This window comes from Syngnathus floridae, chromosome 14, assembly GCF_059516105.1.
Source record: "Syngnathus floridae isolate MCC-2025c chromosome 14, RoL_Sflo_1.0, whole genome shotgun sequence".
Classification (NCBI taxonomy): domain Eukaryota; kingdom Metazoa; phylum Chordata; class Actinopteri; order Syngnathiformes; family Syngnathidae; genus Syngnathus; species Syngnathus floridae.
The window spans coordinates 7,057,072-7,083,787 of record NC_142426.1 but is presented as its reverse complement, the minus strand read 5'-3'; the positions used below and the strand labels follow the sequence as shown (position 1 = coordinate 7,083,787).

At 44.3% G+C, this 26,716-nt stretch overlaps 1 protein-coding gene across 7 annotated transcripts; it reads left to right on the top strand.

The window, feature by feature from the left end:
• Positions 1-704: 704 nt before the first annotated feature.
• Positions 705-26,222, top strand: LOC148387406 (myomegalin). Of its 7 annotated transcripts, XM_088396848.1 has the most exons (49): positions 705-889; positions 2,132-2,178; positions 2,253-2,320; positions 3,658-3,768; positions 6,236-6,312; positions 7,084-7,207; positions 7,301-7,446; positions 7,796-7,952; positions 8,394-8,447; positions 12,814-12,951; positions 13,016-13,135; positions 13,205-13,297; positions 13,402-13,626; positions 13,702-13,860; positions 13,922-14,023; positions 14,091-14,228; positions 14,303-14,485; positions 14,554-14,748; positions 14,853-15,035; positions 15,104-15,220; positions 15,291-15,362; positions 15,434-15,534; positions 15,628-15,767; positions 17,204-17,316; positions 17,401-17,531; positions 17,601-17,757; positions 17,921-18,077; positions 18,140-18,256; positions 18,366-18,616; positions 18,693-18,907; positions 19,165-19,282; positions 19,350-19,467; positions 19,551-19,599; positions 20,219-20,454; positions 20,525-20,620; positions 20,710-20,871; positions 20,941-21,180; positions 21,254-21,385; positions 21,473-21,589; positions 21,654-21,822; positions 21,891-22,012; positions 22,078-22,314; positions 22,406-22,507; positions 22,643-22,851; positions 22,910-23,053; positions 23,118-23,256; positions 23,381-23,427; positions 23,600-23,654; positions 24,348-25,108. In XM_088396848.1, exons 1-49 carry the CDS (start codon positions 849-851, stop codon positions 24,458-24,460), a joined length of 6,537 nt encoding a protein of 2,178 aa, XP_088252974.1. In that variant the 5' UTR covers positions 705-848; the 3' UTR covers positions 24,461-25,108. The 7 variants fall into 7 exon arrangements, with proteins under 7 accessions (XP_088252974.1, XP_088252971.1, XP_088252970.1 ...); XM_088396845.1 differs by lacking the exons at positions 705-889; positions 2,132-2,178; positions 2,253-2,320; ... (4 more) ...; positions 7,796-7,952; positions 8,394-8,447 and adding an exon at positions 10,350-12,424 and having other exon boundaries at positions 15,107-15,220; XM_088396844.1 differs by lacking the exons at positions 705-889; positions 2,132-2,178; positions 2,253-2,320; ... (4 more) ...; positions 7,796-7,952; positions 8,394-8,447 and adding an exon at positions 10,352-12,424 and having other exon boundaries at positions 18,143-18,256.
• Positions 26,223-26,716: the final 494 nt, after the last annotated feature.

Sequence of the window (26,716 nt, the reverse complement as noted above, 5' to 3'; positions counted from 1 at the left end):
TCATTTATTAGTGCAGGAGTACAATTAGAAGAAACCAACAAATTCTTCTGTGATGGTGAATGACTTTTGTTCCACTTCTTTCACTCTCCTGAGTGTTCTTTGACTCCATTCATCATTTTGAACAATGTCCCAATAGGCGAGATTGTGGTAACAGATTAGATTACTTAGTCCTTGTTAAAAGTATCATCTTAATCCCATTTCTTTAACTACCTTAAAACGGTGCTCTAATCTCATTAACTGTTGCTCCCACCAAAAAGTCTGAACTCTGCTGAAAGGTGCGCTTGTAAAGCGCAGTTTTAAAAAAAATAACATACTGTAGCTTGCCATGACTTCTGCTTGCCAGAATCTGAGCTGGACTGTTTATTTAAGGAGCAGGCATGCGGCTGGAGCACAAGTTACTCATTTTATCCCTAGCTTAAACTGGCTCCATTCAGGCTACATTTTATGGCTTATTTTGAAAAACTGTGGCTGCCATTTATTCATTATCCTTGCTATGGTGCCAGCAGCATTAGTGAAGTCCGTTATTGCCAACATCTAGAATATGCAATAAATGTTTTTTTCTATATTGTTGCAAGTAGGAACCCAAAGGTCCATCTCATGCTCATTCTGCTGCAATAGACAAGCTCTTCTGCAGAGTGCTCTCTCTTTTGTGTCACGTTTTCTGCTCCACGGAGGGCGCACGCACACGCACGCACGCACACGCCCCCTCCTTCCCCTCCTCCTCCTCTTGCAGACACACGCCACACTGCTCCCTCACAGCTATGAAAAGATAACCGTGGCTGAAGAAGACGCTGTGCTTTAAAGGAGACATGGATCCACATTGATTGCGAAGGAATTTCTGTATTTGTATGGATCGGAGTCCATCGCTGATGTGGGGCGAGTGTAAGAGGTGAGGTGCTTGTATTTGTATTGTTATTTTATTTGTTTTCAAGGTAATGCTGCGCAAATGGGGGGGAAAAAGCAGTGCGTGAACGCAGCATGACAATTAGCCAAGATTTATCACATAAGCATGCGACATGTATGGTTAAAGCCAATTGTCCTTAAAATCGCAGGCCCAGCGGCAACCATTTGCATATTTGTCATTTTTTTTCTTCTTCTGTCACGTCAATATTGAAAATTGAAGTGTTATTGGTGACCCATTTTGATTAGGAAAAAAGTAATGGAGGAAAAAATGTCATATAAGATATAGGAAAGGATCCACGATGCTGAGCATGTAAATTCTTAACATACTGCAGTGTGGCACATTTAAAAAAAAAACAATAGTGGTGTTTCATTGCGATTGTCTGGTTTGAGCACAGCAATGTGGGGATGTGAATTAGTCTGCTCAACTTTAAGCTCTGGCATGCTGCAACTTGTCTTGTCGTTTTCAGCTGTTTTTAGGAATGTGCCATATATGGATGAGCGCAAGAGCAATTGGGAGCTTTAGGCCTGCCTGGATGGGTAGTATGCCAGGGTCGTGCTGCTTTCATTTTGGTTTATTTTTAGCACAATGCTAGCAGGCTAGTTAGCACAGTGAAGTATTGATTTATTTGCAGGCTGCATTGCTTCCCCAATCCCTCCAAATGTTCCCTGCTGGGTGTACTTCATGTGCTAATCAATGGCTGTGCCCAGTAACCCATTTCTTCTCAGGGGTGCAAAGGTCATGCACTGAAAAATTTTTTTTTTAGGTAGTAGTACGGATTCACACTTGATGAGTAGGTTTTTTTTTTCCCCAGAGTCCCAAATTTAAAGTCTTGACTTGGAAAAATACAACACACCAATTAATACAACTATTATTCAGCATGCACAGTGTTTCTATCAAGTACCTGACAGAACACTTCAAACACATGAAGAGGTCAAGACATTTGAGGTATTTGATCTTATGATAAAAAATACAGCTCTAAAGTGAAAGTCATTCCAGGTCATAAAGTATCATCCACATCATAAAGCGGATTGAGAAGATACAGAGACGTGCCGTGCTATTATCTGGGCAAAAGGTGTCTTTTTTGAAGAAGGATTATACAACAGTTTGTATTGATTGACATTTTTTTGTTTACTAAATAATGCCATTGATATTTCTTCATATTGTCGATGATTTAAGTATTAACCTACAATCCAGGATTTCGACAATACAATTTATTTTTCTGCACAGTGCTGTGGAGGAGGAAGCATCATCCAAAGTCACAGGCATCGTGACAGGTAGGCCGAACATGCAATTTTTATACGGACCGCAAAGCGTATTTATTTTTTTCCTAACTGTAACTTGTGTGTAGATGTGTGTCGAGACGACGCAGACAACACTCCTCCTCTTCAGCCTCATACTCTAAAGCAATTTGAACAGGTATATATCGATATATTCCTTAAATATTGCATTTTTTTTCTGGTCTCTTAACCCTGTTGGCAGTTATTTGTTGTGATCCGAGACAGTTTGCTCTTTGTTGCTATCTTGTGGTCAAATGGGTGATTACAGGTCCAGCCATACAGTGTACAATTTTACTATTTTAGGAAAGTTGAATTGGAGTTGTGTGTTTTCATTGTCATATTTGTGAAGGCCAGCAAAATAACATATTCATACAGTATACTTGTGTTTGGCAGCTAGCGTTATACTCAGAGCTTTACATAATAATTTTGGTGTGTGCATCAAAGGCACCATTTTTTTTTTCCCGATTGTGACTTCACATTTGAACAAAATATATGTGAACACAAAAGTGAACGTTTCATGCGTTAATCCGCCACATGATGTCATCCGAAATCTATGCAGACGCTAACTTTGCTGTCTGACCCATTTTACTCTGAATTATTGATCATTAGCTTGTAATGGGATACTTTAATGGACATGCTCAGTGATCACATCCGAAACAGGAAGTAGTGACGTATCCCCGCGTGTTTAAATAACCCTTTTCCGGATCACTATTAGTCATAACTGAATCTTATTTTATATCAGACTAGAGATTCAGTAGAAAATTGATTTTGTTAAAATTGCTGACGTGTCTTCTTTAAGGAAAGTGAGGGAGTTTAAGATCAGGGGATGTTTGAGAATAATTGTCAATTTTTTGTATATGTGAATCCCTTTGAGACTTGTTTGTGATTTAGGGCTATATAAATAAACTTGACTTGGATTGAGGAAGCTCAGTCTCCACTATACCTTTATTTCAATATGATATTTGTTCTCGTGTGTGTCAATGTCAGCTGCTGCTTTTTGCAGGAGGTTGAGACTTCCCATCATATCACAAGTGTCTGCAAACCCAGCGAGTCTCCCCCCTCCTCACCCCTTTCCCCCTCCCCTCCACTTCTACCCAATTCCCTTGGCAGTCTGAGATTCCAGGGATGTGCGCTCCTGTAAAATAAGCCCGAATGCCATCCCCTCGCTCCCAGATCACACCATGGAGCTGACACGGGTGCATCTATGACCGCTCGGTCCGCACAGATGCTCTCTCGTAGTCTCTGTGTGTGTTATTTATTCGTTTGAAAGTGTGTGATTTTCTCAATGGGGTGTCAGAGGCCCGACAGGGGCGGCGTTTGTCAGGACGACCTGCCCGCAAGAGAGGCACACGTCCTTTGAACATGCCGTGATACGGAGAAGGACTTTTATTATTTTTTCTAACCTGTAACGGACATGTCAAGCCGTGTCGGCGCCTTTTGACGGTCATGTCTAACGGCTACCGCACTTTGTCACAGCACCTGAGCGACCTGAAGAAGGAGAACTTCAGCCTCAAGCTACGCATCTACTTCCTGGAGGAGAGAATTCAGCAGAAATACGAGGAGAGCAGTGAAGATGTCTATCGAACGGTGAGTATGGAAATGTACCTTGTTCTGCTACTGAGATTGTCGCACAAAAAAAAAGAAAAACGTTGGTGGGATCAAATTCCAGTTTGTTAGCTCAGCTGACCTCATCAATACCTGTGTTGTTTTTCGGAATGTTGTAATTGTGAACAATGTTAAGGTTTCATTTGATTGCATTTTTACAAGGAGTGGTAACAGGTTTATTTTTTTATGCAAATTTCTGTCAAGGCACATTTTTCTGTGGCAAATATGGAGGCGCGGTGCCAATAGCCTTAGTTTGTTGTTCAGTAATAAATTAAACAAAATTCAGGTATGAAAGATTGTTTGGTCTTGAGAGGTGTGTTGCAACAGTGTGGTTTTTTTTTATCCTTTGGTTGTGTACATGTACCACTTTAATGAATCAATACCCTTCGGGATTTATGAATGAATATCCTTCTGGATCAATAAAGAATCTAATGACCTAGCTATTTGCGATGACCAACACAGCTAAATTGCGACTGGTATTTTTCTGGCTGCTTAGATCAACATGAATAAATTTAACATGAGGTTTGCTTAATGAGAAACACAAATTTCAGTTTAAGGTTTTTTGTTTCACCTTTGTCTGCAGCGTCATTAGGTTGCATAGATGTACCTAATGATGTGTCCTAATGTCCTATCTCATGAATCTCCAAATGAAATTTTTTCTGGAACAATGCAATGTGATATTATACACTGTATGGATGATATGGATGATTTTTTTGTTGTTGTTGTTGTTGTGGCGTGTCTTAGCAATGTTTTAAGTACTTCTGCTTAATTACCGTAAATTTCGGACTGTAAACCAAGTTTTAGCTGGTGCGGTTTATAGTCCAGTGTGGCTTATAGTTCGAAAATCACGGTATATCATTATTTCTCATGATTATTTTAATTATATCCTTATTTCTCAAGATTATTTTAGAAAATGTCTTTTAGATTTAGCCTTCAGTCTTTCCCTGAGTGCATACCAGATTGAATGTCAATTTGAATCTTTTTATCTTCACAGTTTAATCACTTAGTGATTGGCAGCTAAGCTGCTCTGTGTTGTTACTGTTGGTAGGACGTCAAGAGCGAGGGCTAGCTGCCCACTGTCTAAACATTTCCGTGAAACCCAGCACAGCCTAGGTGGTACATAGCGATCCCTCTGGAAGCTTTGATACGCTATTTTTAACCCGAGTAAAATGCACATGCATGCGAGTCAGTCTGACAGGAGACATTGTGTGTTTGTCTTATTGATTTGACGACCTGTGAGCAAAATACTCGTTAGCGTCCTCTTACAAAATCCATTTCTCTGACTGTGAGAATGGAATCTGTGAGAATTTTGCTAGCATTTTGTGAGTGTACTCTCGTCACTCTGGGCCTGTTTTATTCGAGGAGTTTGTTGCTGAGGGCTGAATGGCCAACAGGGGCTAAAATAGCAGGTGTACCCTGACGCTTGTCTATATATAGAGCTGTTTTGAAGGCTCGAGCCGTGATGTTGACACACGGTACACAAAATACACATTCCTCTCATCAGCGTGTTACATTAGTCATCATCAGTGCTGAGGTGACTCATTATATAATAGGAATATTAGTAATTATCTTGTGATGATGATTTAGACACGCCTAACTGAGAATTCCCCCCAAAAATTTCAGAATGACGTGTTGAATCTTATAAAAGTTGGGTCACTCCCAAGATGCTACTGAATTTGTAATTATTATTATATTGTATTATTTTTATATTGTATGTTACATAATATATATAATATCATATGTCTTACTTAGCAAGAGACCAAGTCACTTTATTATAAAGTCAGTTTTCATTCAGATGATAAAATAAATGACTGGTGGTGTTTTATTAGCTTAGCAAGAATGTTGTGACGTATGAGGCCACTGTCTTGGCTTGACTTTTTGCTCTCCTGTACATTCTTGCATACTCGACTTCTGGAGCATATTCCATACTGATGACATCACGCCCACTCCTTTTTTTAGTTTAGCCTTGCTAGACCAGCACCACCTAGTGTTCAAAATAGTAAGCTTGATGCATTTGTGACGGGCCGGTAAAAAACAAGTTGCGGGCTGGATATGACCCGTGGGACGGACTTTGGACACCATTGGTGTGCAGAAACACACTATAGCAAGTAAATAGACTGAAGACTTTAACCTTTGCCCACCAGAGGCTGCTCTAAATATAGCAACTTTGAAGGTTCTGAATTGATGATACAAAACACCCACAAGATCGGTTTCACTCTGCAGATGAAGAGATTAGGAAGTGATCTCAAGCCAGCTTTAGGTAGCCAACCTTAGATTTAGAAGATTTACAGATATGGTCACATGCTAATGCTAAACAATGCTAAAATATATATGAGATACAACAACAAACTTTAGTTGTGGTTGATGATCACTATAATAATCCAGTAAATAATTCCCAATAAAAGTTTAATGAATAGAATTGGCAGCTTTGTGTTTCTTTTTGTTGCAGAACATCGAGCTGAAGGTGGAAGTAGAGAGCTTGAAGCAGGAGCTCCAAGAAAAACAGCAGCTTCTGGACAAAGCTCTGTAAGTTCACACTCATGCAGTTTACAGGAATGGAATATATTTCATATTAAGTAAAAACTGTGTACATTAAAGGGAATCAATTCATTTTAATTTCAATAATAATAATAATAATTTTGCACACATGGTTATGCTCCATATTGGTCATGTATGCTCAGTGAGTGAAGACCCTCCATTCAACATATGAGATGTAGGCATTACTCAGACGGGTTGAAAATATCCAAGTTATCCGAGCTGTCGCATGTGCTGGAGTGAGCCAAATATGAATGCAGACAAAGTTCCAGATTGGGACGCAGTGGCGACATTGTGGCGTGTGCCATTCTGGGAGCGGGAATTCTGGGAGCGTTGCAATGACGGACAACGTGAGGTAAACAGATGCTCGCACCCCGTTGCGTTTGTGAGCAAACGAGAGATAAAAATAAAAACATGTGTCAGGGCAGCACATTTTTAAAATGGTTGTTTTGCAGTATACATCAAACTATGGATGTTGTACTGAGACCACCATTAGATTCTGCTGGTGTGCCTAATGAACTGTCCACATTCGGGTGTATAAAAATAAACATTTGGGTATATCTTGGCATGACCCAATACAATCAAACCCTTACACGACGGACGGGTAGGTCGACTTGATTAATATTAGCTCAGCTATATGTGGAGCGGTGTTAGCTCGCCTTTTTAAAGCAAATGATGTCATCATAAAACTAAAACTTCCATCATGCCCACGTTGACATATGCGGCCTTCGAAATGACAATCCCGTCTTTATCTTTTGACAGCACAACAGCAGAGTGCTTGACCAACAACAATGAGGAAGAGGTGCAGAGACGCTGTCACGAGAGGCAGCAGGAGATCGAACAAATGCAGCAAGTGCTCGAGACCAAGATACAGTTCTTGCAGGAAGTCAGTTAGCGTCCTCACAACGCCATCGCATATACCACGACACAGTTCTATTCACCCAGCGGCTCCTTCTGCGTGTACATTTTTTTTTTCTAGGAGGCCCAGTTAGCACGCAATGAGGCAGTAAGGTCTGTCTCGTTAACTGGGTCACACTCCCACAATTGCAACCTTTCCCAAGATGCCACTATGGAAGACACCGCTGTGGATGAGAGGCCTCACAATGTCAACGCCAATAAAGACAGGTAAAAAGAAAAGACATTCATGGGGGTATCGTAGAGGCTTGAAATTCTTACTTGACAATGAGGAAAACATGACATACGTCAAATTCTTAAGTCCTATGGGGTCCAAACATATTTCAGGGGGGAGGCAGTGCCCCGTGGCCCCCCTCTAGCTCTGCCATTGTTCCCCAGGTACTATTCTGGATAGAGCTAAACAATCGTTTTCTTCTGTAATATTTTAATTTCTTGCAATTCATATCCAATTCTGGAAGACTTTGAGACCATCCATTATCATCTCGTAAAGTATTTTCGATTTTTTTTGTAGTGTCTTGTAAACATCCTGAATAAAAACGATGCCTCTGTGTGTGTTCAGAATTATCGAGGAGCTGACAAAAGAGCTTCATTCTAAGGAGGCCCTCATCACAGAGCTGAGCGGGGAAAGGACGACTCTCGCACATCGGGTTGGGGAGCTGGAGGGCCAGGTTCACGAGCTGTCGTCTTCTCTACTCCAGAAGGACAAAGATGTGGAGGTAGCTTTTAAAACCCTCATGTACACTATTAACACGACAAACTGCGTCAATCCTTTAAGATACCAAGAACACGTCACAAATATTGTCACGAACCTTCTAATGTTACCGCATTCCACTTGTCCACGGAATTTCTTCTCGACAGACTTCTCCAGTGGAAAGAAGCTCCTGAAGCAGCATATGTCACATTCCTCTGTCTAATTTAAACAGCTGATCATGTAGGCCAGAAGAGTTATTTCAGCACACGGAGAACTTTTTAAACAAACACACATTGACATAAACAGGTGGTCACAGATTGTGTGGCTTTTATTCTAATTATTTTTTTATTTCTGTGAAAATTCTTAAATGGGAGGATGCAATGTGGTCATTTCTATCCATGCATTTTTAATTATTGATGCTTGTCCACGAGATGCATACTTTAGCGTCATCTTCTCTTACATGCAGTTCTATCAGGAGGAACTCGGTCATGAGAGGCTGCGCATCGAACAGGAAATGCAGGTATGCCAAACTAATATGTACCAAAATAAGTGCAAGTAAAATGACTCAATTTCTTGATATTTGTAAGTAAACTAGTCTTTGCAGCAATAGACAATTCAGGATCTACTCGTTATTACAGTGAGCTTTATTATGTTGTCTCTCACGCAATAATTTGTTTTCAAACTTGGAATTTAACTATCAAATCCATTTAGTGGGGTGTAATGCAAAATACCTGCCTAGTCAAATGTTCACATTTTAATACACGAGTGCAAGATCACTGCTAAAGATCATGCTAAAATTACCGTATTTTCCGGACTATTAAGGCTTACCTAAAAACCTAAAATTTTCTCAAAAGCTGACAGTGCGCCTTATAGTCCGGTGCGCCTTATATATGGACTAAATTTAAACTGGCCTGAAGCATTGTGTCATGAAATCAATCATAAGTGGCTCGCTGAAGACTATGAATCAAAAAGACTATGGATCATTATTTTGTGATTATAAAGTAATTTGTTGCATCTGAAGTTGAAATAAAAAAGATAAAATGGAGAATGATTTGATTTGGATTAAAAATCTGACATGATGGTGCGCCTTATAGTCCGGTGCGCTTTATATAAGGACAAAGTTTTAAAATGGGCCATTCATTGAAGGTGCGCCTTTTAGTCCGATGCGCCTTATAGTCGGGAAAACACGGTAGTCAACTTTAAAATGAGAACAATTTGGTTGCCTAGAACCAATGGTTACAATACGGTCCAAAGTTTTTTGTTCTAACCTTGTCAATGTCAGCATGAGTTATATAAATCCAACAGAGTGGAGAGTTCTGTTTACAGAGATAAAAAGGGTTCGTGTGTGTTTGTGTGTAAGCATTCCAATGTGGTGCCCTCTGTCATATGCATGCTGGTATCTGGCACTCTCGGAGTTCACCGACTCTGATTTCAAGTCAGCCTGTCGATAGATCAGGTTGACTCCTGAAGCCCCCCCACCCCCCATGTGAGCCAGACATACGCTGATATCGAGTTGATGTGCTTCCAGACTGACACCACAAGAGCTCTTAATTTGTTCCCCAGACACCTCAGCCATTTAGATCCCAATCTATGGCAGAGAGGAGGGAGTATCGTGTGTATCACTTCCACTGTTGCCAGGCAAGAGAGGCTGGACAGAACTATTAGTACATTATTTGGATTTACTTCTATGCAGCTGCTCCAATACAAATCCAAACAGATTTGATTATGTAACACCACAGCATTTACCCTTCAGATAATGAACTTGAGAAGGACATCACGTCAAATCTTCCCTGCAGGAGATTTAAGTTACTAAATTAACAGGACAAATGATTCCTCTGAGAATTTTTCCTGCATGCAAAAGTTACAGCATGACAGTGGTGTGACCATCTGCTTGAATGCCAGCCAAAACTGGCAAATGAATTACAGATTCCTGAGAAAGACCTTGTTGTTTGACGACTACACTCACATCGTTGTTGAAATATCTGCTCTAGGCAACAAATACACAAACTGGTGATAAAATAATGGCTGACTGTCACAATACATTGCTGGCATAGATTGAATAATATTTTACATGACCCAATTAGGTGAAATTGGATAATTGGATAATTAACATGCATGGTGGTTTGGATGCAAAGTCATTTTCGATGTTACTCTGAATTAAATATGAAAGTGATGGGTTTTTACCCCCACCCAGCTCACTTTAATTTCACGTCATCGATGCAGTTTTACAATTTAATGCAGACATTGCAGTCGGGTGTGATTTTTAAATTTCTAGAGCGTTACTAATGTTATTCGGGAGTTCACGCAAATCAGTCAAGCGAGAAGAGCTCTGCTCACTGAGCAGGAGGAAGTCGCCCACACAAAGGGGAACACGCCGCTGTCTATTTCCTGCTAACCCGAAGACAGACAAATATCTCACGACCCTACATAGTTTATTCATTTATAGTAAAGGCGGTGTACTTTAATGATGGTGCATATTTTTTTTTCGGTAAAACAAAGTAAGCAGTGTATTGGCCACGGACTTGAAACCCCCTTCTTTGTGTAAATGGTACACTCCGATGCTGCGAGCCTGGTTCAGCCTGCCTCCTCTTTTTCTCCCCGGAAGATCTCAGGCAGAGCGTAACACCTGACCATCGCGGTAACACACGGCAGTAAAACGAGGGAAAGGAGCGCCCTTCGCTCGCCATAGCCCTCCATCAACTGGGAATACAGCTACGGACTGCCTTTTTCCGCATTAAAAGCGACGCCGGGACAGTTCTCGGACGACAGTCGTGATGAAGTCGGTGGCGGCGCAGCGGCTCGTGACTGTCGGCTGAATGAATGGTGCAGAGGAGCGAACTGGCTGGATTACCTAGCAACGCTTATTTGAATTAAATATCTAGTCGAAATATGGTGATATTTCTGATACTACGTCACCACGCCTGTTGCTATGGACCATTAACACCTGACGGAGAAGACTCACCTGGTTTTATTGTAATGGCTAACTAGACGCTCGTATTTCTTGTCAAGCCAGGTTAACTATGGTGAAAGGTGTTCCGTAAAATTGCCTGCTGGTCATAATTTATATGTTAGTGTAGTATAACTGGTCATAAAGGAACAAAATGAACGACAGCTTAATCAGTGCTGGTGCCCAAACAAAAGAGAGAATAATATGAAGAGCATAATGCACTTTTCATAGAGGAGAGAAAGGCAGCTTGTTCAATGTTGGACAACAAAATGAAAGAGACATGTCGTATCTGTGGACGGGATCTCTACGGCAACCAGCGCCGGTGGATCTTCCACCCGGCCACCAAGCTCAACCTGCAGGTTCTGCTGTCACACGCTCTCGGCCAGGAGCTGGCGCGGGACGGCCGTGGGGAGTTCGCCTGCTCCAAATGCGCCTTCATGCTGGACCGCATGTACCGCTTTGACACGGTGATAGCCCGCGTGGAGGCCCTCTCCATCGAGAGGCTTCAGAGGCTCCTGCAAGAGAAACACCGGCTCAGGCAGTGTATCGGTGGGTTGTACAGGAAGACAAACTCGCTAGAGAGCGCCACGACTTCTGCGGATGAAGGGGAAGCAGCAGGAGATGGGATGGTGGATATTTCAGGCCTCACCCATGCAAAGTACTGTGCTCTTCTTCAGGAGGACCTAGTCTATTCTTTGTATGAATCCTGGGCTGACGACAGCACGGATTGCCACCATCACCACCACCCTCAGTCTTCGGCTGGGCCAGGGTCAGATGTTGCGGGGCCTCACCGTTGTATGCCCACCACTCCGAGGAGATGCCGGGGTTGTTCCCATTGGCGTGTGGCAGATTCTGACTATGAAGCTGTTTGTAAGGTGCCCAGGAAGCTTGCAAGGAGTACCTCTTGTGGCCCCTCAACCAGATATTCCGCCAGCTTCATTGGAGGCAGTGGTGCAGAATTAGAGGAAAAAGGAAACGGGGAGGAACCAGATGAACCGCCATCCTCTCTGACTCTAGTTCCTGCTTCTCAGGATGTGTCAAGGACTTCAGATAGTGACCAAACGCTAGCAGGAAGAGTCAGCTCCAGTCCTTCAATAGCATCCTTGGAGACCACTGAGGACTGCATTCAGCATGAGGTCACCAGAGATGAACTGTTGAACTCTCCCAAAGAGCCAATGGATGACCGGCTATCTGACACCCACCCTGACAGAGCTCCACATGGCCATTCATCTCCTGGACCAAGCCTCTCTCTGGCTCTCTGTTTGCTCCAAAATTATGCTGTCCATCGACCGGTCCAAAGCAAAGGCAGTAAACTTCCAGTGTTGCTTCGACGGAGCAGCAATCATGGAAGATTGGACTTACCCGATCCAATTCTAGAGCTAACCTTTGGAACTCCGGATGGTGAACGATACCACCACATGGCAACACCTGAGCTGGAAGCCCCCTCGATCCAACTGAATGTTGGGACGGACCATGTCCTTAACCGGAGTAATATAGAAGACAATTCGGAAGATGTTTATTTCGAGTGTCCGCCACCAAAGCCACACCAGGTATAAAACCTTGGCGAGCAGAATTGGAAATATCTAGCCAGCTCACACAGCAGGCAGTCAGAGGATGTCAGCCATTGTGGATTGTACATTGAGTTAGCAGTCAGCAAGCTTCCAGCCACGCCATGGCCCAATTACATGTAGCAAAAGGGGCATTGTCATTTTAAGGCACATGATTTTTTTTTTTTTTTTTCCCCCCTGACATGTAAAACTGAGACAGTTGGCCTAATTTCACCCACTGCCCTTAAGGCAAAGCCTTCCACCCGCATGTGGGTTATGTAAACATAATAGCTGTACTCATGCATGTAGTCAAGAAGATCTCAGACCCAAGGACCCGTTTCTGAAAGCTATCAAAATCTGTTTCAATACTTTTGTCTATATGTTTCTTGCAGAACCTTGTGGAGGAGCAGCAAAGCCAGTTGAACCAATACGAGTGTGCTGCTGGTCAATGTGTCAGCGAGCTGCAGAAGGCCCAAATGCAGGTGGAGTCCCTGCAAGCCAAAATCCACGAGAGTGATTCCAACAATATGGTAAGACAAATTCGGAGACATATAACTGAGCAAGATTGACTGAAATGTCTGCTTCCACGTGTAGAAACTTCAGGAGAAGCTGAACGAGATGGAGTGTGAGCTTCGTTCCCTCCGCCAGGCTTCTCAGAGTCAGGAGAGAACCATCCAGGACCTCACAGAATCCATCGGCACCAAAGACACTGAGGTGAGCATCTTGGAATGGAATGGATTTGATTTATGCGTGCACGCTAATCGCTATAATTTCTGCCTCAAGGCTCAGGAGCTGTACCAGCTGATCGAGGGGCAGAATGTCACATTATACAAGCTGCGAGAGATGGCCCACCGTAATCAAATCGCACAAACCAAGGTGAGATGTTAGGCATGATGGATACATCAACAAACAGCCAGAAAATACTAAAAAAAAAAAAAAAATTATGATGGACAATAACATCTTGCCAATTCCCTCTTCAGTCTCTAGAGGGCGTCAGTGAGTCGGCAATGCTCTCCCAGCTGCAGGGAGAGCTGGTGGCAGTGCAGAGCTCCCTGTTCTCTTTGGGTCTGGATTTGGAGGCCAGCCAGAGGAATCTCAGACAGAGTCAGAGACAAGGTGAGGATCTGGCTCGCTTCAAAGACCGACTGAATGCTGACCTCCAGGAGGCGCTGCAGCACAGGGAAGAGACTGAAAAACACAATCAGGTTTGTGGCGGTTTCAAAAGTCGAGTGTATGTGCGATTCAACCAATAAAATGATGATATCTACTCTTTGCTCCAGGACTTGTGTTGCATGCTTCAGAAAACCCGCGCCGAGCTGCAGGCTAAAGAAGAAGCCCTAAAGGAAGCCGAGGCAGAGCGACTCGCTGTGATACGAGAAAAAGACCGAAGCATCGCACAGCTCCGTCACTCCCTGCAGGATAAGGAGCGACACTTACAGGTAAGCCCTCACACGTGATATCATACATCCTCCACATAAACATCCAAAACTTATTTTGTAGGAGTACTCTGAGATGTTGGAGACACCAGGAAGCTCCAAACCAAGGGATGCGCTTCTTGAGAAATTACGAGAGCGAATTAAAGACCGGGACAAAGCGCTGGAGGTAGGATGCCTCTCGTACCTGGCAACATAAATGTTTATGATGCTTAACCTTCTGCTTCCCTCTGCAGCGCTCCATCGATGACAAGTTCCGCTGTCTGGATGAACGTGAGGGTCAAGTGAGGACGCTGCAGCTGGCGCTAAGGGAAAAAGATCGAGACCTGGACAGGCTCCGCTGCATCCTGTCCAACAACGAGGAGACCATCACGGTACACTTGAGCTGCGAGGTTGACCTTGCGTGTATTTGTACACTTGTGTTAAGCAGGGTGTGCGCTTGTTTTAGAGTCTGGACGCTCTGGTGCGAGGGAAAGAGCTGGAACTGGAGCAGGCGGCCGAGGCCTACAGGAACCTCCAGTGGCTGAAGCAGCAGAGTGAGGAGAAGGAGAGGAGCGCTTTGAGGGAGAAGGACACAATCATCGGGCAACTACAAGCAGCACTTCAGGCTCGCAGCAAAGAAACACAGGTCGCAAACACGTACGGTTTCTCGAGCTTCACGAGAACAAAGCTCACCCAGCATCTTCTCTGTCTGCGCAGGATCTGACGGCAGCCCTCGTCGGCAGAGTTCAATCCGGCGCCGCCGAGGTGGTGGAGGAGCTGAAGGCTCGGCTCCAGCTGAAGGAGAAGCTCTTCCAGGAGCTGCTGTCGGACCGCAGCCGCCAATCAAGTGAACACCAAACACGGGTGTCGGAACTACTCAACACCCTCGGTGCCAAAGACCAGTACCTGCAGGTACCACATTTATGAGCGTTTTATTTGTTGTGGTGTACAACTGATGTTCCAGTTTAGGTTCATCGCCCAAAATATCTCCAACATGACTGTTTTCTGCATCTCAGGACAATTCGTACAGGCTGTCCTTGGTGATAAGCGAGCGCACGGGTCAGCTGCAGGAGGTCCGCAAGCAGCTGTCGCAGAGAGAGCAGGAGCTGTGCGAGCTGAGACGAGACAAAGAGAGGGAGACGGGCGGGGATGTGAAGCATCTGCAAGGTCTTCTCCGAGAAAAAGAAGCCTTTATCAAGGTAGCCCCTTTTCAGCGATTTTGTTGTGTTCCTCTGCAAAGTATTTACTGTGTTTTGTGGTTCATCAGGAGATGATGCACAACCAAGAAGAAGTTATGATGCAGTCGTCCACAGAGAGCGAGGCGGAAGTGAAGGCACTCCAGGAAGAGCTGCAATTATTGCTGAAGAAAGAGAAGGAAGCCCAGGTACACATGTGGATGGCGAGGGTTTTTTTGCCCATTTTTTGAAAATTTTTTTTGAATCCACTCCTTGCAGAAAGAGCTCGCTACTCTACGTTCATCTTTTGCCGCTCAGCAAGCAAAGGGAGCTGCGACAGCTTGTACCGAAGTATGTGCTTGCTTCATTCACACCTTTTGCTCACAATCAAGTCTCATTCGTTTGTGTCCGTAACAAATCAGCACGTGCTGGAGCAGCTCGTCTCCGAGTACCGTCAGCTGAACGGTGCCCTCAAGGCCGAGAAGAGATTATACCAGAATCTCGTTCACGCCAACAGTGACAGGTAGGATTTGCAAAATTAGGTGGAAACAAGAACTTTGTCTTCCTTTCTCACCCACTTTTGATGCAATATCTAACTCTTCTTTCCGCTCAACAGCTCCAATGAGGTCCTGACCCTCCACACTCAACTGGATTCGGTTCAGGCTCTTCGCGGACAGCTGGAGGAGGTCCTGGGCCGGATTCAGAACATGGCCCTCGAACTGGAACGGGCCACTAAAAGGCAGCCTGACTTAGGAGGTGGGAACGGTCAGGGTCAAGCCTCTGGGGGCACCATCGCAAATGTTGTGTGATGTTTGGTGTGATGAAGAAAACTAAAAAGTTGTGCTCGTAGATCAAAACATCTAGACGCAACATAATCAAAGAACACTAACCACAATGGAGTCTTGCTTATTAATATACTTAATGGTGTTGTGAGTATGTTTGATATGGTTTAAAAAAAAAAATTGCCTGCATTTTTTGCTTGTCAGTGTGCTAACTGTTCTCTTTTGCCATGTTTCACCAAAGTCACTCTACCAGCCTTTGAGCCACAGTCACGTTTTCTTCGAGTCTAGTGGAGAAAGCGAAGCCCATGCCTTACACATACAGCGCAATATCTGTTATTTCTTTGACGTCGTCTTCAAGTAGTAGTTCACACCCGTAAACAAATTCCTCCTCAGAAAAAAAGATTCCTCCTGAGCTTCTGTAGTCCACTTTAGATTCGTCACACGCCAAGCAACACAAGGTAACAAAGGTATTTCCTGGTAAATCCATCCTGGAAGCTCTTATCTCTCCTCAGACATTCTTTGTCAATACTTTTGTATTTCAAATGCATCAAAATAAATATGTGCTGTTTTTCTCTGTTTAAGAGGAGTTCTTCTCTTTATGGATTTCTCTTTCTTGTGTTTATGGGAAGAATATTGAAAAGATCCCAACAATTCAACAACCCTGGTTCCTATTTCCTATCAATACAATTCCACAACCCTCAACAAACATTTGTTAAACAAAAGCACACATGACATTATCACATTCTTTCTTTGTCCCATTGGCATGCGTTCCACGTTTGCATGACTGTCATTCCCCAAACACCCCAATATAAATTACCAAATGAGCAATGTGGTCACATAAGTATGCCAAAGTTCAAATACTGTTGCTCAGCATTCATCTTCCAGTCCATTAAAACACACAAAAGCAAAATAAACACCCTAAATGATGCCACTTAATGCTGACATGACATTAACCACATAATTATGCACGCCCACTTCTAATTTTACAAAACGCTTTTATTCATTTAACCTCTACATTTTGATACAGCCTCATTCGATTATGCAAATGTACCTAAACATGTGGCCACTGATTATTTGTCACTGCACAAAAATCTGTGCACACCAGTCCAAACAGTCTTCTTATTGCCACCTCATACAATCTAAAACTGTGTTTTTCAGAATGGCCACGGTTTTCAGTAACACACACACCACTAGTTTGCTTTTGCTCCACCCCAATTGCATTTTTGGCCAGCTGGAAAGAGATGACATAACATTTCCCCCCACAGCTCTGTGACTCCACGTCAGAGTGGAGCTGTGTTAGCGTACACAATGACTAGAAAAGATTTTCCAAAATAAAAGGAAGAGGAGTGACTTTGGATATAAAAACAAATACATAAAGTCACTGTCTAAATGCGGTTGCTGTGTTTCCAGAAGTCAGCTCCGAAGACGAGGAGGGAGATGATGAAGACGGCAGCGGCGATGAGTTCACAGACAGCATAGAGGAGGACGACAAAGTCACATCTGCAAGTTTGTCTTCCAGTCAGGTTGGATTTTCTCTTCCATATCCATTTATAGCACCTTAACTTCCATGACTGGGATTTTAATAACAACAAAATGTGTTTGTTTAGACCCAAACAACCCATGGACATGAAGAAGAGTCTGAATTCCAGAGGACTAGCCAACAGACGGTTGAACTGGAGCTAAAAGAAATACAGTCCGAGCTCGATCGGGAGGGATTCACCTCGGTGACCCAGATGAGGTGCAGTGACGGCTCCCTCCGTTGTTTTTCCTCTCAATTTAATGCTAACGTTGCACTGTTGGCTAAAAGGAGCACACTGCAGAGGCTTCGGAAGGAGAACCAGTTCCTCAAAGAACATCACGGGAGCCTTCACCGGGGAGAGGAAGACGATGATACTGGGGAGGAGGAAGACTACATGGATGATGATGATGATGATGAGGGGGTTACATCTTCAGAGCCTGTCAAGGTAAAATGTTTATTAAAAAGACAGCATGGTGGAGTAGTGGTTAGCATTAATGTTCTGGGTTTGAATCCTGGCTCAAGTGTGGAATCTCCAAACCAAAAATGTTTTGAGAAATGTTCCAATCAAATAAGAAAATGAGAATTTTTATGTGACATTCCTGTCGCAGGAGTTCGAGCCCGCGGGTGGCGTTAGCGAGCCAGGTCTCAGTGAGCATTCGGCCCGCCTTTGTTCGGAGAACCGAGAGCTGCAGGAGAGGCTGATGGTGTCCGAAGCCACGGTTCATGCTCAGGCTGAGCAACTGAAGGACTACAGGGATCTGCTCAGTGAGTGTGGTCGGAGTTGAAATTATTTGTGCGGTAAATTGAACGTTTGGTTGCTTCTGCAGCAGAGACGTCCGTGCAGCAGGCCAGTAAGCAGGTGCAAGTGGATCTGCAGGATTTGGGCTATGAGACTTGTGGACGTAGTGAAAATGAAGCTGAGAGGGAGGACGCCAGCAGCCCAGGTGATGCCTCACACACACACACTGCGTGAACACATAAAACAGGAATGATGTTAGATTGAAAATAATCCCACAGCCTTTAGGAACCTAAGAAACTTTTTCTCGTCCTCAGAATTTGACGACCTCGAGATGTGCACGTCGTTGTCTCATCAACAAGAGAGCTTGGGAGGTGACTGGTACAAAGCCAGTAGAAGCAGCCGTACCAATGAAATTGGGGATGAGTCAGCTCTGCATCATCTAGTCCAGGATCTGCGCTCCCAGCTGACCCGTTGCCACAAAGTAATCCGTGGCCTTCAGATGCGTGTTCGCTCCCTGTCCACCACAAGCGACTACGCCTCCAGCCTGGAGCGGACGCCACGCAAGGTATTTCCATATCAACTTTTTTTTTTTTTTTTTTACTGCAAAATGATCCTTCAACCCGCAACTTTCTGTTTTGAAGGTAAACTGGGCTTTTGAAATGTCACCCGCCCACGAGGGCGTGGAGGAGGATGAAGGTTGGATGTCCGACACCCAAGCAACTCCACCTGGATCCAAGCCCAGTCGCGAGCTGCAAGAACTCATTGCACGTGTCGCAACCTTGGAGGCCCAATTGAAGAGCTCCAAGCTGGAAGGGAAGAGCCAAGCAGAGGAGGAGAAATGTACCACGTGGCCTGGGTAAGTTTAAACGCATCTCTACCAAACTATTTCAATGGATAGGTTCAGCTTTCTGCAACCTTGAACAGAATAGAAACTATTTTTATGCTCTCTGAAATGACCCAAGATGCCACAAGATGGCGCCAAAGCAACATTCAACTATTTTAGTTTAGCCAACTTTTACCAATGGAAAATGAGTGGGCTATAAAATGATCAGCAACACCTTATAGATGTGTCTAACAATCTTGTGACCTCTTCTCCTCATCCTCCTTTTGCAGGAAATACAACTCTCTCATCCAAGCCCAAGCTCGTGAGCTCTCCCACCTGAGGCAGAGGATCAGAGAGGGTGAAGGAATCTCCCATATCCTCACCCAGCATCTGGGTGACACCACCAAGGTTCTTCAAAGTAACATGGATCACTTGTCAAAATTTCCCTTGCAACTTTTTCTCTTTTACCTCTCAGGCCTTTGAGGAGCTTCTACGGGCCAACGACGTCGACTACTACACGGGGCAGAGCTTTCGAGGGCAGCTTTCACAAAGTACCGCCTTGGCTCAGAGACTGCTCACCAAGCTCACCGGACGTAAGGCGCACCCTCAGCTCCTTTGTTGTCATTCCATACATTTTTTTTTTGCCAATGTCCATCCTGTGCCTTTCCTGATTTAGGAGCGGAAAGCCCCGTTGACAAAACAGGCCACGAGTTGCTCGCCCTGCAGTGAGTCATCTTAATTTGCTTGACTGAGTTAGATATTTATCTCACAAGTTTAAGGATAGTATAATTCCTTTATTCTTTTTTTTTTTTTTTTAAATTGTTTGAAAAAAAAATGGATGGGTTGGATGAGAACTGACAGATGGTCACTAATCCACTGCAGCAGGTAGCGTGGATCCTTTTCTGTTAAGATGATTTGGCTATAAAGACTCCTGTTAAGCGGCTCAGTGCCGCTGAAGAGAAGAAGCGCTCACATATCTCGTATTTTTTTTGTGTGTTTATTTGTATCAGTCGTCTGTAGACGCCTGGGATTAATTAGTAGAAGCAAACACCGTCGACGTATTTTTTTTCCTTTTGGATTTTACTGAGGCTCAAATGGCTCCGCTGTGGAAATCACAGATTTCCAAGAGCTGTCCGATATACAGGAACTCGCTTTGGTCTTTTTCTATGACCAATGGCCGAGGTCGATCCAAAGAGATATGGCTCATTAGGATGCTGCATCAACAACTTAAACAGTAAGAAAGGAATCTGTTGCTAGGTGACTTTGAAGCTTTGTAAGGAAATGCAAATATGCTTTTGAGTCTAAGATGAATGCCACGTCTTATTTTATTCCCAACACTTGCAGGCTGAGCAAGGAGCTTCAGCAAAAAGATCAAATCATCGAATCTTTGCACAACAAGCTGCAGCAGCGCCCCGAGACGCCATCCAGCTGCCAAGCCCTCTCGGAGACCACCGACCCGTCAGACAGGACTTCCTTGGTGTCCGATGAAAGTCAAACCAATGAAGACCTGGATCTGTGTTCTGATTTGGACGCGAGAGATTACCAGGAACAGGAACAGCGGCTACAATCCGATCACGATGGTAACTGAATCTTTGTACACTATTTTCCTTTGTCTCTCTGTTTTGCCTTTCATCTTCCATCATCTTTCAGCCCATCCTTCTATCCCTCCTCCTCGTGGACCCCTCAAATCTTCCTTCAGCTGTCCTGGAACGCTTTCTGGGGGTTTAACCAGTCCGTCCTTGAGAGGTAGAGGATTCATGAGCTGGAAAAATCCCCCACCCATCCCGTCCTAGTTTCTTTTCTGTCTCTTTACTTCCTGTCATTCTCCCATCCAGCCCCTCTCGGCATTCCTTTCTCCTCGTCCCTCCCTCCATCTCGTGACCTCGATGTCCGGGGTACAGAGTTCACATATGAAGCCCACCCTCGGGCCCTTTCCGTGATGGCTGTTCACCCAGAACTGGACACACTGTACAAACAGATGAATGAGCAGATAAGGGGTGAGGGGATGCTGGCTGGGAGTTTGTGTCACCTTCGTCTTGCTCACACATTCGTAATTTTGTTGACAGGATTCCCGGAGACTTCCGGCAAGCCTCTGTTCGCTCTCTCGCCCGGTGCCCTCAACCAGTGCGACCTTTCAGGCTACAACCATCATGCCTTTCAACAGTACCAGCTGGGCGGCATTCCAGAGGGTCACTCGCATAAGTCGGACTCGGGAATGATGACAGGAGGAGGGACTTTTTGGGACAACACGACACAGTCTATGGGGAACTATTCTGGAATCCCGATCTTAGAAAACAGCCAGACAGGTAAATTTGTGTGTCTCGAGGTTCGTTCAAGAGGGACTAGCACACCTTTGCTTAGATAATGTGTTGTTTTCAGGCCCGAATGTAATTGGAGAACATCTACGGGAGGTGCGATGTCTCCGACAGCGCCTGGAAGAGTCCATTAGGACCAACGAGAGGCTCCGACAGCAGCTGGAGGAAAAACTGGCAAACCCTGGGCGGGATGGAGGTGCACTTCTTTTCAATGCAGAATGTCCCTTGATCAAACCAGAAATGTTTGAAGTGTTCCTTAATCTGTTTCTGTTGTGTGGATCAGGAGCACCAACAAACATCTACATTCAGGGGCTGGACACAGTCACACATCTGTCCAACGAAATCCGAGTCTTGACAGATGAGAACTTGAATCTGCAGTCACGTCTACAAGCCAGTACAGGTAAAACCCATCTTGGAATGTTTTTCGTCAGGCCAAGAGTGGATGATTTTTTTGGTTCGCTCAGACTCGTGCGAGGAGCTGATTGCAGCACGTGCCCGCCTCAAGCAAGCCGAGCTGGAGGCGGAGCAGTGGAAGGAGGAGTTAAGACGACTTCAGACGCACAGTGAGGAGCAGGGACAGCAGATCCTCGCCTTGAGGCAGGAGAGGCAAGCCGGGCAGGAGAGGATCAACAGGTCTGTGCAGGCAAAAAGGTTTGGGGATTTTTTTTTTTTAATGGTAACTGACATATGTGCGTCCTCAGAGCACAGCACGAGTCGTCACTCCTGCAGCAGCAGTTGAGCGAGAGCAGAGAGCTCATCCACTCCCTGCAGTCCGAACTTCATGTGTACGATCGCGTGTGCTCCAGTTCCAAATCCAACAAAGGTTTGTCTCATGACCCTCTCACAACTGTCATTTTTGGGGAAAATAAATAAATAAAATGCTTTCAGGTTTCTTGTGTGAGGCCACCGGCCTGCCCGTGGAGTTGGGTGAGCTACTGAGCGAGGTGAGGAGTCTGCGGGCCCAGCTGCAGAGCGGCGTTCAGGAGAGCAGCGCCCTCAAGCAGCTGGAGCTCCACAAGCAGCTGGAGCAGAAGCTGGGCGGCGGCTCCCCTCGTACGCCGGCCCTGTCGGCCTTGAGCGCCAGCCCTCAGAGGGAGAACGTCTACAAGCGACAGCTGCTCCACGGTAAAAAAAAAAAAAAAAAAAAAAAAAGGCGGGGCTTCACTGTCCAACTTCGGTGTGATGTGTGTCCAAGCCCGGTATGTGTGCTCCGCAGACCCGGCCCCTTCTCCACCTGTCAGGGACATTGGTCTTTTTAACTGTGGGTCTCCCTGCCCCCCCTACTCGGACCTGGATGACAACCATAGCGCCGCCAACGGTGTGACTTTTAACCTCATCACATGACTGTGGCTTCACTTGTTTGGTTCTAATGTGCTTTGTGAGCACTTTGCTTGAATCGCTACTAAGCTTCCCAAACTGGAATGAAAGAAATGTTCTTGTATTTGCACCACAGACCCTCTTGACCCTCACACCGAGCTGGAAGGTGACGCCCCCGATGGCTCTTTCGCTAACCGCTACGGCCGCCACGCCGTGGGTCACGTGGATGACTTCAACGCTCTGCAGCAACAAGTCCTTGAAGGTCGCAGCATCGTGCAACGCATGGAGACGGCATTGAGCGATCTGTCGCCTTTGGGAGCTAACCAGAAACAGAGCAGTGAGCTGGTGAGTTGCTTTTCTGACCAAGGCACATATTTTAGACCAACGATATCTTATTATGCAGTTTTTGGAGTATGGAAATGCCAAAAGTCTCTTGGCCAACACCAAGACCCTGAGGCAGATTTTGGAGGAGGCGGCTTCACTCCTGAAAATGTTTTGGAGGGCGGCGCTACCCAGCACTGACGCCTCCATCCCGAACCTGAAGAAGGTTTGCACCAGCAGCGTAATGGAAATTCAAATTTTTTATGTATTCACATGCGCTTTGAACACAGGAGCAGTCGATGCAAGAGGAGATTTTGTCCCTCAAGCTACGCGTGTCTGAGCAGGAGGAGCTTCTGAAGGGGATGATTCAAAGACTGAGGAGCACCAGTCGCACCAAGGAGAACATGGAGCATTTCATTGTGAACCAGCGTAAGTCACGCTTGAAGAGATGACCAAAAATGGCACGAGTGGAAGAGAGTGTGGAAAATGATGATATGCTACCACATGGGTTCCTTGGTGGAGGTAATAAACAAACTCCTCTTGTTTTTAACAGTGTCAAGGACTCGTGATGTTTTGAAGAAAGCAAGGACAAACTTGGAGGTAAAAAAAGAAGGAAATGTAAATGTCATTTTTAACGATGTGACTCGTCCCCAGGCCGAATCCGACTTTGTACCAGGATTTTGTCCTGTTTTCTCTTTAGTCTTAAATGTGATTCCATCACTTCTCGTTTGTTTGTCCCTTCGTCTCTGTCACTGCACGTGAACACCTCCAGAAGAACGAGCTGAGACTTTCCTCTCTAAGCTCCTCCTCTTCCTCTCCCTATGCCGGTAATTGCTCGAAAAGGTAGAGGCTGCCCCGGATGTTGATTTTGGTTTTTTGGATGGGCAGCTTTTTTACCTTGTGCATTTGTGGTTTGCAATCACGTCAACATCAACGCTTTGACATTTTATAGACTCCACCACCCATTTAATCACTTATGTAAACCATCCATCCATTTTTGTGTAGAACATGCCTTCATCAGGGTCAAGGGTGAACTGGATGTCATTCATCAGTGGACCTAACATGCACGTTACACATTGCACACTTTAAATTCAAAGTTATTTATTTATTATTATTTTTATTTATTTAAAATTTTGTTCTTTACTAAAAAACTCACCTATTCATGTTTTTTTGTACTTTGTGTATAACCCTAAAATGCCACAAGATGGCGCCAAAGCCATGCTCAAGTGAGACTAATGAGGAAATGATCCATCTTGACTGAGTTCAGTAGGTCAGGGAGGACCTGGGTTGTCTTTGGGGCATGTGCATGGGAGACATGCACTTATGATGCTCTTTTTTTTCCAAATATCATCAATTATGACACAAAATGGCATGCTTGGATGAGTTTGCAGTGGAATAACCCCCATCACCATTTTTTCTAATTCACATGACTTTTGGGACATATGTAGTCAACGATATTTTTTGTTTTCCCCCCCGGTGCTATGTTCAATGTCATTGAAAATCTTTTCTCCAACTTGCAGCTAAGGAGCCAGGAGGCGGTACCCGAAAGCAACCTGCTGATGTCCCTCGCCTGAGGACCGCCTACGTCGAAGCCCCTGCTGCCAGGAAGCGCACCAGCCAATGCTTGCAGTAATCCACCAAACAACCAGCCTCAACGCTGTGACCTCGATATTTCAAATCAAGAGCCCCCCCTTCCCCACTTCTCTTAACCTCTGTCTCCAACCAGGCCTTAGCGAAGTCCTTTTAGCCTCGCCAGCCCCCAAACATGCAGTTAATGTTCTTTGAGTGTAACTGCCAGCAGTGTGTATGACAGAAGGTGTGTGAAATGTATCCCTGGTGGATTCAGTGACAAGCCGGATGGAGCGGCTTGAAGACGCCCCCAAATGGAGGGTCTTCTTCCGAGAGCCTGTGGAGGGAAAAAGGTGTTTTGTGGATGTAAAAATGAGGTCTATGAGAGGAACACGCATATACACCGTCGTTTGGGGTCACTTGGATATGTTTTTGATTTTATAAAGAAAAGCATTTATCTAAATGACTTCTGATTGGTTGTTTTTCCTCTGTTGGGGTGTTTTTTTGCTACCCTAAAGGCACAAGATGGGCTCAGACAGAGTTGACTAATGCAAAGTACCCCTTTAATTTGATATTTAAAATAATGCTTTTCTTAAAAAAAAAAAAAGTCTAAAGATATTTGCAAGTGACCTAATTTTTGAGCTGCGGTGTATATGTGCGGTGTGTGTGATCCAGGAAAGTTCACTCAAAGAAAACAATCTGATTCCATCGATCACCAGATATTTCGATTTTAAAATGAAAAATCTTACTGACATTCACAATGTATTAGTCGAGATAATGGAGGAATGTAGGCCGTTTGGATCAGTGACGTGCGGTTAGGGGATGCAGGTGAGGCACAAGTAAAAAAAAAATAATATAAACTGAATATTAATGTTCGTCCAGTGAGCTTTAGTTTTGACTAATTATGAACATTTTTAAAGTCAAATCCTGTTCCAATGCAAAGGTTAAAGACTTTGTTTTGCTGATGGGACATAAAACTGCAGTAAAAAGGAACAGGTTGAGGCAAATAGTACTCTGCCGCACCGAAGGGGGGCGTACGTGAGCCAACGGGTGATTAATACTGCCCCATTTGTTGTAGAGGTAGACGAGATAACAGCTGTCACAAACTAAGCACAAAGAAAAGGTGCCGAAACTAAAGGAAAATAAGCTGTACTTTTACAAAAAAGTAACCAAGATTTTTGAGGCCCATGGACTTGATCTACAAATAAGGTAAGACCACAAACAATTGCGTAGAATGCTATTGAGAAGAAATAACCAGTAGCCAATTAAGAAATAATCAGTGGCCAATTGAATGCAAAACTCTTATGGGTATATATATTTGTAAATCTGACATTTTTAAAGAGTATGTGCCTCACCAACCACTTCCCTCACCGCACATCACTGAGCTGGATTATTTTGTGATTTATTTTATCCTTTCTGCATCCATCAATGAGTTGTAGACACCAGCAATCGGTTCAATGTTTTGTCACCAGCTTCCATTATAAGTGTGGAAGCGTCGTGATTTGGCATTTCTAACATGCATGTTTGCTGAATGTGAGGTTGAAGTGCCGCAAAATAAGAAGCTGACGTACGAGCATGTGCAATAATGCAGTGACTTGAAGCTATCACTGGAGTGTCGCATGATCAGAATTTTGTTTTTCTGAACAATCAACTTATTTATATGGGACGGGAGATTGCCATTACTTGCCAAAGTTTGAACTTCAACTTGCCTTAACCATGTGAATGAGGAATTATTAGCCTATCGGGATACAGAAGGCTTCTATAGAAGCACATCAAACTGGTTTGGTTTGTTCCCGATTGTGCAACATATTCCAGTTTTGGACCAAAACCAATGAAAAAAAAAGTGGATTTTCTCCAAAAGGCCTCATGCCGTTTTGTGTTTCTATATTTTGACATTCTCATGGTCATGTTATAGATGACGCAAACTTTGGCAGGCTACTGGTGGGATCATTCTGTACATTGTTTAGTTTGACGCTTGTACATGTGCCATTCATGCTGTAAATAACCTTTTTTATGTGCGCGGGTGCTTGAATAAACATGCATTTGCTTTGTGCAAAGGTGAGCTTAGCCGTGCGGTAACTTGACATCTTTTAAATTGACGTGTGTTCTCGCCATGTATTTATATATGACGCTTATAGAGGCCATTTTCTGTGTCCGGTGAGATAAAATGCCTTTTTGATGCTACTGAACACATTTTTGTCTGTCCTCGCATAAATATTATGGCTTTGCTTGACTTTAAATTGAAAGTTTCATTGGGGGGGAAAAAAGCCTTATTGTTAAAGAACGGAATCAAAGCAGGCTTGAGTTTTGAATGTACAGT